This window comes from Choloepus didactylus, chromosome 6 (genome assembly GCF_015220235.1).
Source record: "Choloepus didactylus isolate mChoDid1 chromosome 6, mChoDid1.pri, whole genome shotgun sequence".
NCBI classification, from domain to species: Eukaryota; Metazoa; Chordata; class Mammalia; order Pilosa; family Megalonychidae; genus Choloepus; species Choloepus didactylus.
In genome coordinates this window covers 35717563-35730851 of record NC_051312.1, presented here as the reverse complement: position 1 = coordinate 35730851, position 13289 = coordinate 35717563, and the positions used below count along the sequence as shown (strand labels likewise).

Here is a 13289-nt window from a genome sequence, read left to right as displayed (position 1 = left end):
TTGCCAAAATATAAAATTCTAAAGATTTCACATAAAAGTCCCCCTGGAAAACCCAGAAAATCGGGCAACACTGGGGGAACAATGAGCTGGAGCAGCAGAGTGGCTGCCACCTCTCTGGTTCCCCATGTTTCCTGCCCCCTGCCATGTTTCACCTGACCTACACCCCTCATTTATGCTACTTGCTGGCATTTGTGACCTCTGTGGTATAGTCAGAGTGCCATACAATTAGGACAGGAAGGTTTTCAGAAAGAATAGAGATCGCTTTGGGGAGTAGAGTACAGTGCCTTTGCTTATGACAAAATGGATGTATGCCTCCCTTTGGGGTTGTAGTGAGGATTGGCAATAGTGTATATACAGCACCTAACATGAGCACACACCATGGTTGGTCCTGGCCAAAAATTCTAGCAGTACACTTTGCTTTAAGTACCTGGAAACTTATAAAAGAAGCATGAAAAACAACAACTACTACTATAGGTGGATTAGAGTTAAATCTAAAAAAAAAAAGAAACAAACAACTTTTTTTTTAACCGGAAGGAAACACGATTGTATTTAACTTTCCTCAGAATGGGAAAAGTCTAAGCATAAAAACCCTTCAAGGAGAGCCAAAGCAAGGTCTGTAGAGTTGACTTCCAATATTTTTGAGTTACTCTATGTTGAATATCATTAATACAGTTAAAAGACAAATAGCAAATGAGAAATTTGCAACAAGTATGACATACAAAAGGTAAATAAATACCGTACTATCTGTGGTTACAGGTCAATTAGAATGTTAGCAACTCACAGAACAATGAACAAAGGACATGAATAGAGAGTTCACAACAGAAGAAATGCAAACAGCAAACAGGCATGGGAAAAAAATGTTTAACTGCGCCAGTAATCAAAGAACTCTAAGTTAGAATAAATTGCCATTTCTCCCCTAAATTTTTTTTCATCGTTGTCAGTTGATAACATTTATTACTGGTAATGTGGCCAGCAGATATGTACTGTCATATTTTCCTGATAGAACTATAAATTGCTATAGCCTTCTTAAGAAGGAAGTTTGGTGTAGTGTGAGTGCCTTAAAGATCTTACCCATGGATCCAACAGATTCCATTTTTAAGAATATATCCTAGAAATTTACTCAGAAAAGTAGCCCAAGATCTACTTGCAGTAGCTTGTTTACCCTCCCTTCATTTCTTTTATATAATAGTAATAAAATGGAAAAATCTAAATCTCCAATAGTGTGTTCTCACCGCCGTATCCTTAGCATAAGTACAGTGCCTGACACACAGGGATGGTCCAGAAAATTTTTGTGAGTTTAAAGAAGGAAGGCTATGTTCATATAAAGGAATGTTACTTAACCATATTTTTGAAATATGGTATATTTTAAAATGTATTAAAGTGCTCACAATATAATGTTAAACATGCAGAGTACAAGCTTGTATACCTAGAATGTTTCCTCTATGTGTGTGTGTGTTGAGTGAATTCTGGATAATAGGATTAAGGGTAATTAAAAAAAAAAAAAAAAAACCTGTTGCTTTTCCTCAGTCATTCCTTCCGTATTTCTTGATATGTGTGATAAGCACTAGGTATATTTCTAAAGATCTCGAAACATAGTCCTTTGCCCTCGTGGACAAGGCAGACATTGAACAAGTAATTACAAGTGCATCATTTACTTTAATGAACTGATAATATTCTTTTATATTCTAGAAAGAAAAACTATGATGATGATTTAAAAGGACTGATGATTGTTACAATTTCTAAGATACTTCTTTTAGAACAAGAAGGGGATGATTACATGAAAACTCAAAGTAGATCTCATACCTTTCCAACTAAAAGAAAAATGTTAGTTTTCCTGTCTGTTGGATGATTAGTAATGATATAACAATAAATAAACCCAGACTTTTAAAAAATATAAATAGCATTTTTCTAAAGGAAACTGTAGAGAGTAGTAGCTGGGTGAGGTTGAAGTGAGAATTGTGGAACTTTGGGAAGCCCCCAGCACTTCTTGGGAAAGGATGACCAAGCATCCAAATAAACTAGCTGTGGTTGGGGAGGGAGTGAGAATACTGATCATATTAATATTATATATATATATTTTTATTTATTTTTATTTTTTTTGTTTCCATCTACTTGTGAGGTTTCAAATGTATAGAAAACCAAGATCAGCAACACCACCACCTACCCAGTAGATTGAAATGTGACCCTAACAGCCTTTTTTAGCTGGAATCAGAGATGGAAAATTTTATCCTAAACCATGTTTTTTGAGGTGTGTTTTGTTTTGTTTTGAAGAAATTCCCAAGTAAATAAAAAGGGTTATATGGAGACATGTTTTGGTAACATAACTGAGCTTAATGGCTGTGAGTGCTTTCCTCCAAACAGTCCAACCCCTGCTTCCACTGTTGCATATCTGTTTATCAGCTTGGGGCTTTATCAGCCACGTGAGTTCTGGTCTTTTATCTACTTCCTAAGTGGAAAAAATCTCCATGTATCTTAGTTGCATTAAAGGGTGGCACTGTGGTCTGCTGCCATTCAGGCCTCGAGAGAAGAAGGAAGCATTTGTGAGCTCTGTGTTGCCATGGTAGGCTCCCTTGCCCTCTTTTCAGCCCATCCCCCATCTTCAAATTAGGAATGCAGTCTCTAAGCCAAGGGTGTTGGAAGGAATAAATTGCAAGCAGCAAAGTAATGACATCACCTCTCACAGTGGGTGCTCTGTGTGTCTTTGTCTTCTTCATGGACTGATCAGAGTAACTCTACACCAAGTGAAGGCACATCCTTACCTGCTTTTTGGTCTGGCTTATGGTTGTGTTGGAGGTAGTGTGTTCAAAAAAAACCTAGTTTTCTCTCATTTGAAAAATTCAGATCTTAGGAACATTAGGTGAAAAGTGGATCTGCTGAGCATTACTTTCCAACCATGCTGATCCCACTTGCATTTGAAATTCTCTTTGACCTGCTAAGTCTGTTCCTGTTTCACGTTTCCAGGTGGAGTTACAGTGCTGACTCTTCTCTTCCATTGGCCTTAGCAGTGCCCCTCCCCCCAAATGTATTTGATGTTCTAAATGATCTTCATCTCAGAATTGTCCTCGTGTTGTGGTTAAGTGTCTTTCTTCTCTACTTCATTTCACACTCCTGTCCTAGTGTCTGTACCTAATTTGTAGATTAAGGCTGCCTTGCACTCCCTGATTATGGAGAGGGTAGCAGAAGTTCTTTTGCTTCTGGCTATGCTGAACCTTGATCTGAAAACTGACTTTCAGCCTACATCAAGTAGCCTTAGACCCCTCTAATCTAAGGTTGATGCACTCCCTTCTGGTAACTTTTCTCCAGAACATATATTTCTCTGTCTGATGTTTTTTCAGGGAATAACTTTTTTCTTTTCTGAGATGGAAATGGGCCACCGAAGGGCAAGGCTATCTTCCCACTGCTCACTGGTTAACTGAGGGGTCAGAAGCAAATGTTTTGTTTCTTACCTATTTACTGGAAGAGAAAAAGTGGCAAGCAATTAAAATCAATAACTGAAATCAGAAGTTATTTCAAGCACTACCTCTACTTCAGCCTGTAAACATTATTACTGTGCTTGACAAAGTCACTATCAAGGGTTGAGGCCTGGAGCTTAGACTGTTTATGCAAGTTCATTATTGTTTTGATTTTGATTTTCCCTGGGAGAAAATCATTGTAAACAGTTAAGTTCTCAGAGTCACTCCTACAATAATAAACAAAAACACAGTATTGCACTAAAAATCAGTCCTGTGGCAACCCAGATGTAACCCTTGCATTGGAAGTGAAGCAGATGAATGGATGGATCTACCACTTCTGCCCAGAATGGAGGTTAAGAAATCCAGAAAGCTTAGGTCTGTCCTCGCCTCAACTCTTGGCATGTTCTGTATTGCTGAGAGGAAGGAAGTTGCTTAATGCATGCCTTTGTCAGCTGTGAAGATGGAGTAACACCACCTGTTGGCTGCATTGCAGGCTGTGCTGGGAAGATTCATGGCAATATTGGACATAAATTGTGAGGTCTCTGGAAGAAAGGGGCAGTATAAATACAAGGCATTTATATCCTAAGTTTTCAGGAGTTGTGATCCATTTTCAGAGGCTTAAACAGCTGTCCTCAGTTTGGCAACACTTCTGGTCAAACCAGAGCTCCCTTCTTTGAGACTATCTTGCTGTTGAATGTTCTGGAAAGAGACAGGAATGTATCTCCAAAACATCAAAGTAGCCATGGGAATAGTTGTGACTAGCTTCAACATAGGTATCGATTACAGAGTGTGGGCATAAATTGTGAAAAGGGGAAGCAGAACTCATTTACTTCATGTCATGCTTAAAAGCCTATTTTCCCCACATTGAGTATGTCAAAAGGCATGGCATCAGCATAAAGCAGTTATGAAGAGTTCTTGTATAAATGATGTTTAATTTCTTCATAGGCCAGAATGGGTTTTTCCACAGTTTGGATGCTGGTAATAATAACAACAACAACAACCAGCACTTATATTGTGCCTATTTATGTGCCTGTCTCTAAGTGATTTACACATATCAGTTTAGGCCTACAGCAACTCTGTGTGGCAGGTACTCTCATTATCCCTGTTTTACAAATGAGTAACTGAAGTACAGAGAGCAGAAATAACTTGCCCAAGGTCAAACAGCTTCTGAGTGACAGCTGTGTATGAATCCCACAGTCTGGCCAAGGAGTAGAAGTTTCTAGCTCTTTGTCCACTTTAGGTTATATTGTATCTTGGTCATGCAAGCAAAAATATTCCTATATTGTTTTATAGGAAGAGAATGGAGACTACACATATGTGGAAAGAGTGAAGATCCCCTTGGATCATGGGACCTTGTTAATCATGGAAGGAGCTACACAAGCTGACTGGCAGGTAAGAGCATGCAATTAATACGGATTCACTCTATCATGTGGAGGCAGATTCCTGACTGGCTTTGGATTATGAGTGTCTAGAGTAAATTATGTGGTGAAAAGCAAATCTTTTTTATAATGAGCCAGAGAAAAATGTGGCATCATTTCCAAGGAGTTTTGATACTACTGACAATTAAAATGGGACTCTGCAGCAGTGCTGTGCAATAGAACTTTCTGTGATGATGGAAATGTTCTCTATCTGTGCTAATACAAAAGCCACTAGCCACATGTGGCTCTTGACCTCTTGAAGCATAGCTAGTGTGCTGAGGAACTGAATTTTAAACTTTATTTAATTTTAATTAATTTAAAGTTAAATAGCCTCAAGTGGCAGTGGATACCATATTGGACTACGTAGTTCCAGGGTCTTGGCCAGACCATTTGTTAAGGTGTGCATGTTAACGTAAGAGCAGTTAGAATGAGAGTGGACTTCCATCCTCTCTTTGTCTCAGCCATTCATGTGTTCTTCTGAAATTTGGAAAAAAGGGAGGAGTCTGAGACAAAGAACAACAAACTATTAGATGAGATGAAAATATCTCACTGTGAGGGTACTGGCATACTGCAGTAGGAGTGAGGATGGGAATTTGTTTCAGAGGAGGAGCCCTTTCTGTACAAGAATTTAGAGAGCTCATCAGTTTAGAGCCCTTCAGTTTAGAGGGGATAAAATCGAAATATGTCTATATCCTCATAGATGAGTTTTAAATTGCTATGAACTAACAGTGTATGTGTGTGTGTGTGTGTGTGTGTGTATTTATGTCAGAGAGTTATTTATATGTTTCCATTTAGCATCGAGTGCCCAAAGAGTACCACTCTAGAGAACCAAGAGTTAACCTGACCTTTCGGACAGTTTATCCAGACCCAAGAGGGGTGCACTGGTGATGCGAGGTCCTTGAGAGTGAAGATGCACTGAAAGTGGGCAAACCTTTCACACGAAGAAACTTCAGGGAGAGGCCGATCCAGCTGATCTCGTGGGGTGGCTGTTCAGAAGATGAGGGTGGGATTTGTTTCCGAGCTCAGAGTGCTACTAAGTGACAGCTAGCAGTATATTTACTGTGGGGATGGTAACCTCTCATTGCATCTTGAAATCGCATATTATCTTTAGGCAAATTAAAAACTGCTGTGGTTCTGCTCAAGGATGATTTTGTCGATAAGCAGTTTTTCTCCTGTCCTCCCTGCCTTCATTTGAAGAAATATGAATGGATTTATGCCTCTGTGGAAAATCTGCACGTGTCTATTCCTCGTGACTTCAGCCAAGTGGAGATACAAATATGCGTCAGTGACTCTGGAGCCTTTCTTAGGCAGACATCTGCTGAAACCCAAACAGAGTTGGTTTCATAGAGCTTTGTTGAAGTCTGCCTTGACTCCTAGGCACCTTGACTTGTGTGCTTTTGTTAGGGAAAGCTACATATTCAGGGAATAAGTCTCTCTGCCTGTCAGTCTTCCTGAACACACTCAAAGACATTGCAGGCCTCTGAATAAAGCATGAAGGCAGTTTTCTCTACTCCAGCCACTTTCAAGCAGTCATCTGTCCCACTTGCAATACAAGAGAGAACTGTCTCCTTAAAGGGAAGAGAATCGAGTGATGTCATGAGAAATAACAGACTGAAATTTAGGCTGTAGAGCAGCAATTGCCTTGCTAGCAGCAGCTGTTCCACATAGATTAGTTTCCCCTAGAGAATTACTTGAGTCATTTAAACCCAAGCCAGATAGAAGCAGGAGCAGTCCTTGAGGGAATAGACTGTTACCTAATAGTTCTCTTCCACCTTAGAGTTCAGTAGCCCTATGACTAAGGCTCTCTTCTGACTCAGTGTTCTCTTATACACAAGGTCCCGAGATACAAGGGTTAGTCCATGATGTCACTGAGGTTCCCAAAACAGAACAGAGTGGCTGCCCCTTGTTGCATCATAAAAGCACATGTTTTCTTGACCTCTTGACTTAGGAGCAGTGTGCCAGATTAATTCCAAAGTCAGATATGGAAAACCTGAGATAAAGAAAATGAGTTTAGGTGGATGAAAATAGGGCAATAGAGTTATAGAGTTTCCCTGTCTGCCTATGGAGAAAATTTACAGAGCCATTTTGCTTTTTATTTTGTTTCCATTCTATGCTGTAAGATTGATGATCCCTGTGTTCATGGTAACATGTCAAAGGCTGAGAAAGCTCTTACCCAGAACTAAAATGGAACACCATACCTGGCTTGGCTGTGTTCTCTGACAAACTTTCTGCTTTCTTGCATTGTAACCCCTATTATTATTATGCTTATGTATGTATGGCAGGCACATGTATAAAGCTCCTTTCTTTAAGAAATACTAAATGCTTTATAAAATCTGAGCTATGGATCATACTAAGCCTTCCTGTGAGGGAGGTACAAACCACCAAAAAAATAAAACCTCTGTTTAATTTCTAACTGGTTTCCCATTAAAACAAACAGAATCTGCCCAGGGTGATGCAACCAGCTTTGATCATGAGTTTGATGCATGACGTTGGAAAATTCTTCATCCATTTCTACAGATGACAGAACTGGCAAGTGGTTCCAGGTCTTACAGCATCTCTGCTGGTAAAGGGTCATGATCACCCCTTGCATCAGCTGCAAATTTGATCTCTACATTAAGCCCTATCAGTCTGGGACACTAACTTCTAATGTAAAGCAGAGAGGTTGGACTGTCACCTGGCTTTCTCTGTCTGAGAGCAGCAAATCTCAGGTTTTGTTTCTTGTTGTTACTGTAGACGCCAGATGCCAGCACAGACATTTATTTTCCCACTGAGGTAGTGTTCCTTCTGAAATGACAAGCAGGTACTTGCCATAGAGTTAAACTACAGGGTCTTAGGAATGCACAGGAATTCCAGACCCTGGCAAAGGACAGCCAGGCTCAGTGACTGTGCCAGCCTGTTGCTATGTTTTACCGTTGGCAAATCTTAACTAGGAAATAGGGTAAAGCTATTTTACTTAGCATTACTTGTAAACCAGAGAAAACAAATACAATGGCTGTAGCATAATGACAAAAAATAGGGTTTTGGTTTTTTTTTAAGCTCCTTTTTTTTTTAGCTTCAGTAATCTGCCAGGCACTCTCTTAGGTGCTTTTTATACATAATCCCTAATCCTCACCACAGCCCTGCAAGAGAGAGTTAACTATTCCCATTCTAGGGACTAGGAAATTGAATGCAGAGCCAGTATTCAAACTGCAGTCTAATCTAAAAACCTGGGTGCTTTTCCACTGCCATGCTGAATTTAGACAGAATAGTCTGCTGGGCATACTGGGATCATGAGGCTCAGGGCATGCTTCTGCAGAGCTGGCAACCCAGCTGGCCACAGCTGAATCCCAGGCTACCTTGTTTGTCCCCTGCCTTTCCTGTGAGTCAGGGCAGGCATCTGCATCTGATCTCTCCTTAATCAACATTAGATCTTCTAGTCAGAAGGGTGCTGCTGACTGGATTAGTAATTAAACATTTAACCGAGGAAGTTCTTAAGGGGACAGAATCCAATTTCTGGTGAGTTAGACAAATTCTTGGCCAACCTTCCTGTCAAGTGACTCAGAACAATGTTTCCTGACCATATCCAAGTAGACATATCATTAAACTTTTAAAGTTTAGATGAATTTTCCCCCAGTGAGCCATTCCTCCCCTCATTTTTATCCATAAGTACATTTGGGGACTCCCAAACTCATCATCAGGCTTCTTCAAGATACTTAACCGGTATCCCAACCTGCAAGGTCCGATCAGCAGAGAACCCAAAGAAACAAACCAGGCTGCACAATAAAAACATCTTGCCTCAGAACACAGTTGGACACTTGGCATCAGGGTAATTTCCACCCAGATTGCCATCCCCAGTTTTGAAATCAGGATGCCAATTGATCCATCCTTGACTAAGCTGCTTACTCAGTTGGCATCAACAGTTCCTAATAAGTTGGGTCACAGGTAATAAACCTGCCATTTCTTTGTGGTGCTCACTCTCTGCTGCCCCCGTGGCTGGATGATCCTGCCTGAGTGTGTGGCAGGACTGTGTGAACCTGGCCAGTAACTGGCACCATCTCTTGGGTTGCGTCAGGGTAACCACGAAAAAATTAAAGTGGGCACTGCAAGGAGCAAAATGCTCCAGTTGGAAATTTTCAGAGAAAGCGCAGACAAATGATGGGTCCCTCTTTGCCCTACTAGGAATAGTTCTTCCTTGAGTTCTGGCAGCTTCTACTTGGCTGCAGAATATCTAAGACCCACTTTGCCTTTTCTGGTCATAAACACTTGTAATGTTGAATCCAAAGTCTTGATTACTTTATTTTTCTTAACAGTGCCTTTGAAAAAGCCAAATGTTTCCATAGTGACACATTCTGTTTATTTAAGTCTTCATTTCTACATGGTTCCACCCACATGCTTTCCCCTCACAGGGGCGTAATCTATAGCTGCCCCCTCCCCATTTTTCTTTTCAGAAGGAACCCCCATATGGGGCCCCTGGCAAAATTGTGCTGCTGGAATCCACTCTCAAATATGATTCCTGTATCGAGGAGTCAACAGGACAATGACTTTGATGTTTATTTATTAAAGTGGACACAGACTAACGATGCCTTTAAAAGCTGGTTTGGTACTGCACTGTATTACAGGAGCCTTCCTCAGCTGGTGAAGAGAGTCCCATGCAGGGGCTGGGCTGTTTGTTAGTGTCGTGAGTGTGTGTGTGTGTGTGTGTGTGTGTGTGTGTGTGTGTGTGTGTGTGTGTGTAGGGGGGCAGTCAGCAGTGTAGGAAAACAGAATAAATTAGTACCTTTGTAGTCAGCTCTATCAAAAAGACTGTTTTCTCCAGTGAGCCAACTTGGAACTGGCAGAGGTATGTATGACGTGGTTACAATTATTTCTATGCCATTACTCCCCCTCGTTGTAAAAGTGGTGTGACGCTCCTCTCTGCACCAAGGACAGTCCCTGTTCTCATGCGGCCTCCAGGAGTGTGGACACATCTTCCCTGCCCCGGCAGGGCCCTGGCCTCTGACCCCGCAGACTTTAACTCGACACATTCTGGGTTTCTGAAAGGGAAGAAGTGAAAGCCTGGAGGGAGCTGGGCCCATTACATCCGTAATCTGATTTATCCCTAAAAGCATCCCTTTGAAGTGTTCCTTGTTTTGTTTTATAGCTAGGAAACGGAAGTACCTAGGGGATTGATTAGATCCTGAGAGCTGGTCTTCCCTGGTGGGCTGGGGAGAGCCTGAGGGTTATTCGCCTTACCGGTGGGCATTTGATGTGGTGGTCTCCGGATGCCCCTCCCCTCACCCCTACCCCCTGAGGCAGCCCTGGCAGTGGGGGAGGCTGCACCCAGCTCTCCTGGCTGCAGAGAAACTGCTTTCTTGGCCCCTTAACAGGCAAGCAGCAGGCAGAGACTCCTGGTCTTGCCTTGGTCGTGGGCCGAAGCTCCCGAGGGGGCGCGGAGCGGAGGGAAGTGGTGGGCGCAGCGCGGGCCTCCCGAGCGCCCCAAGATCCAGCAGTAATCAGCCGCCCGCCGCAGGAAGGGCGTGGGCGAGCGCGCTTTGACAGGCGCCGGCGGCGGCGGTAGCCGCAGCGATTTTCCAGATGCCCCAGCGGCGACCAGCGAAGGGCTCCCGCCCGGCCTCCCGGCTGGATCCGGCCAAAACCTTTCCTGCAGCAGTTAGTGGCCCAGAGGGAAGGGCCTCCTCGTTCTTCCAGGATCGCTCCCTAGATTAACTCTGACCTTCCCCGGGTCTTTCCGAGGACCCTAGCGTCTGCCAGCAGCGCCCTCCCCGCCCCTGTTATCTTTACCTGGAGAATGGGCATGAGACCAATCTAGGAAGTGACCCTGGGTTGAGGGCTGTACCCTCCAGCCTAAAGAATATCTTATGGAGTGGGTGGATGAAGGATACCATACACTGGCCCCTGGGTATTCTGGCTGCTGGGACCACCCAGGCAGGACTCAGCAGAGTCAGGGAGAGGAGGGGCGCCCCACAGCAGTGTCTCCCTTCACGCCCTTGTGGTGTAGAGAAACTTTCCCGGAATGTTTCCCCTGAAGATGCATCAACCTAATCAACCACCAGCTTCTTCCCAGCAACAACGGCCTTCTGACCTTCAGCCTCTAACCTCTGTTCACCTGGGTGAGAGGGAAGGGGAGACAGCTAACCTAGAGGTGAAAATCAAGGACAGGGAGTCTAAATGGCTGGCTCTCCTACCCCCACCCCACATTGCCCAGCACCTTCCTCCATGGGGTCTCTGGGTGGGCCCGCCAGCTGCCCTGTGCTGGGAGAAGCTGGGTCATAGAGGAGAGCCAGTGAACTCTACATGCTAGCTCTCTGTCTCCCCAAAACCCCATGAAGGAATAGGTTAGGGACTGTCCTCCCCATTGAACAGATGAGGAAACTGAGGCCCAGAGGGGCTAAGTACTCATCCAGATGTCACCCAGGAAATGAGAGGCAGAGCCAGGAGGATAGCCCACATCAGGTGCCCAGATCAGTGTTCTTTCCATCTGAGGGCCTGTGACTTCCTCAGAGACCACCACCTAAAAGCAGGGCCTGGTGACAAGAGGGAAAGCAGGGGATATACAGCCCCAGAAAGTCACAGTGCCTATTGTCACAGCCCTCCAAGGAGCAGGATTGGCAGTCTCCACAGGCACCAGCCAGGATGCTCAATATGTGGCAATGATCCCAGCTGCAGTTGAGGTAGCATCGTCCTGCTGAGAACAGTGCCAGCAGAGCTCTGACCCACTAGCCAGGGGATTTTGCTGGACAATTTCAATCAAGACTGGTCCAGCTCCCCTTTGCAAGTGGATGTGCCCCCTCTTGCAGTCACAGTGCTGCCTGCAATGGGGGGGATTAGCGAGCAGCTATGACCTCCCCCCTAGAATTACTACCTGAGAGAGGTCAAAAGAGCCTCAGTTTGAATCAGGCAGAGCTGAATCCCAGCTCTGCCCTTTCCAGCTGAGTCACCCTGGACAGTCACTCAGCCTCCAAGCCTCAGTTTCCTCAGCCATGAAACAGACACAGAAGCAGCAACCTCTCAAGTGTCTTACCAGGCTTGAGATCATGAATGTAATGTGCCTGACAGTAATGTGTTTCATAATGTGATTTTTGCTAAGTGGAGCATTTCACATGCCCTGCTACCTCCAACCCTGATCTTCTCGCTGCTCTGCCGCTGGGTGGGTGGTCCCTCTGTGGCTTGCAGATGGCCCTGGGACCCTGCCCCGTGACCCTGCCCTTCCCCTTGGCAGCCTCCCCGGGTGCCTGTGCCTCTGTTGCATTCTTTGAGGGGAAACCCAGAGGCTTTGGGGAAGATGGCCAAAATGAAAATTGTTCACAAGTAAGGCTGGTCATATTAAGATCCAGCTGCACTTAAGCCTCTCCTGGGAAGTTCTATATACCAAGCTGAAGAGAGCTCCCAGATGCCAAAGTGGCCTTGCCTTGACACTCAGCTGCCTCTCAGCAACCCCACCACATGCTCCCCAGGTAATTGGTTTTCTAATGCATGGTCCCTGGCCTCATTCCACTGCCTCACCCCCCCATCAGTTCTTGATGTCTCCCAGCCAGGCAAGCTGGTCACCGAGCAGGCTTGGACGTGCCCCCGCCAGCCTGCATTTTCTTCTCGTCCTTGCAGGCCATGTCTAAACTGTGTACAGAACGCCTTGGCCTGGAAGATTAAACAAGATTACCAGGCTGGAATTCTGTTTAAGATGGGGCTTTTATTATCAGAGATTGAGTGTCAGATGCTCCAGGGGATACACAAAAGCAAGACACAATCCCTTGCCTTGCAGATAGAAAGAAACCAATGTGGCTTCTATTTTCTTTTTCACAATTAGTTTTTTTTTTCCTACCACAAAAGGGACTTACGTGTTTTTCACAAGAATTAAAAAGAAAGACAAACAGAAACGAAAAACCATGTGTAATTTCTCAACGGTACATTTCACAGCAGAACATTTTTCCTATTTGTATACTTTTTAAAAATATATTTTATCAAATGTTTATTAAGTACCAGGCACTGTTCTAACAGCTTAGTTGCTGTTGTTATTTAATCCTCATAACCCTATGTACTATTAGCCCCATTTTACAGATAAATAAACTGAAGACAGAGGTTAAGACTTGCCCAAAATCACACAGCTAGTAAGTGATAGAGCCAGGCCTTGAACCCGGGCAAACTGGCTCAAGAGCTTGTGTTCTTGTACTGTATGCATCCTACCAGGGCACATTTAAAACCTTTCTGATGAAAAAAAAAAAAAACAGCAACAACTAAAACCTTTGTGATGAGTTCCAACATCTTCCAGTGATCTGTATATTCAAGAAAACAAAAGTTGCCATGGGACTTTCAGTGTATTTGACTCCTCTAAATCGTTATGGGAGCCAAGGAAGGGCCGGGAGTCTTGATGTCCAGTTCCTACCACAATACCCAGCTCCAGCTCCAGGAGGAGCTAGATTGGTTAACCCATTCTTGATGACTC

The 13289-nt window shown here is 43.8% G+C and overlaps 1 protein-coding gene across 4 annotated transcripts in view; it reads left to right on the top strand.

The window, feature by feature from the left end:
- The window catches only part of ALKBH3 (alkB homolog 3, alpha-ketoglutarate dependent dioxygenase), a 101459-nt gene extending 94176 nt beyond the window's left edge, over nt 1-7283 (top strand). For 3 of the 4 annotated variants that reach the window (XM_037839451.1, XM_037839453.1, XM_037839452.1), the window contains exons 13-14: nt 4746-4844; nt 5666-7283. In XM_037839451.1, the coding sequence (XP_037695379.1) occupies nt 4746-4844; nt 5666-5758 (192 nt within the window). In that variant the 3' untranslated portion in view covers nt 5759-7283. Of the gene's footprint in view, nt 1-4745; nt 4845-5639 lie in introns of all 4 variants that reach the window. The other variant, XM_037839454.1, reaches the window with a different exon arrangement.
- The last annotated feature ends 6006 nt before the right edge of the window (nt 7284-13289 follow it).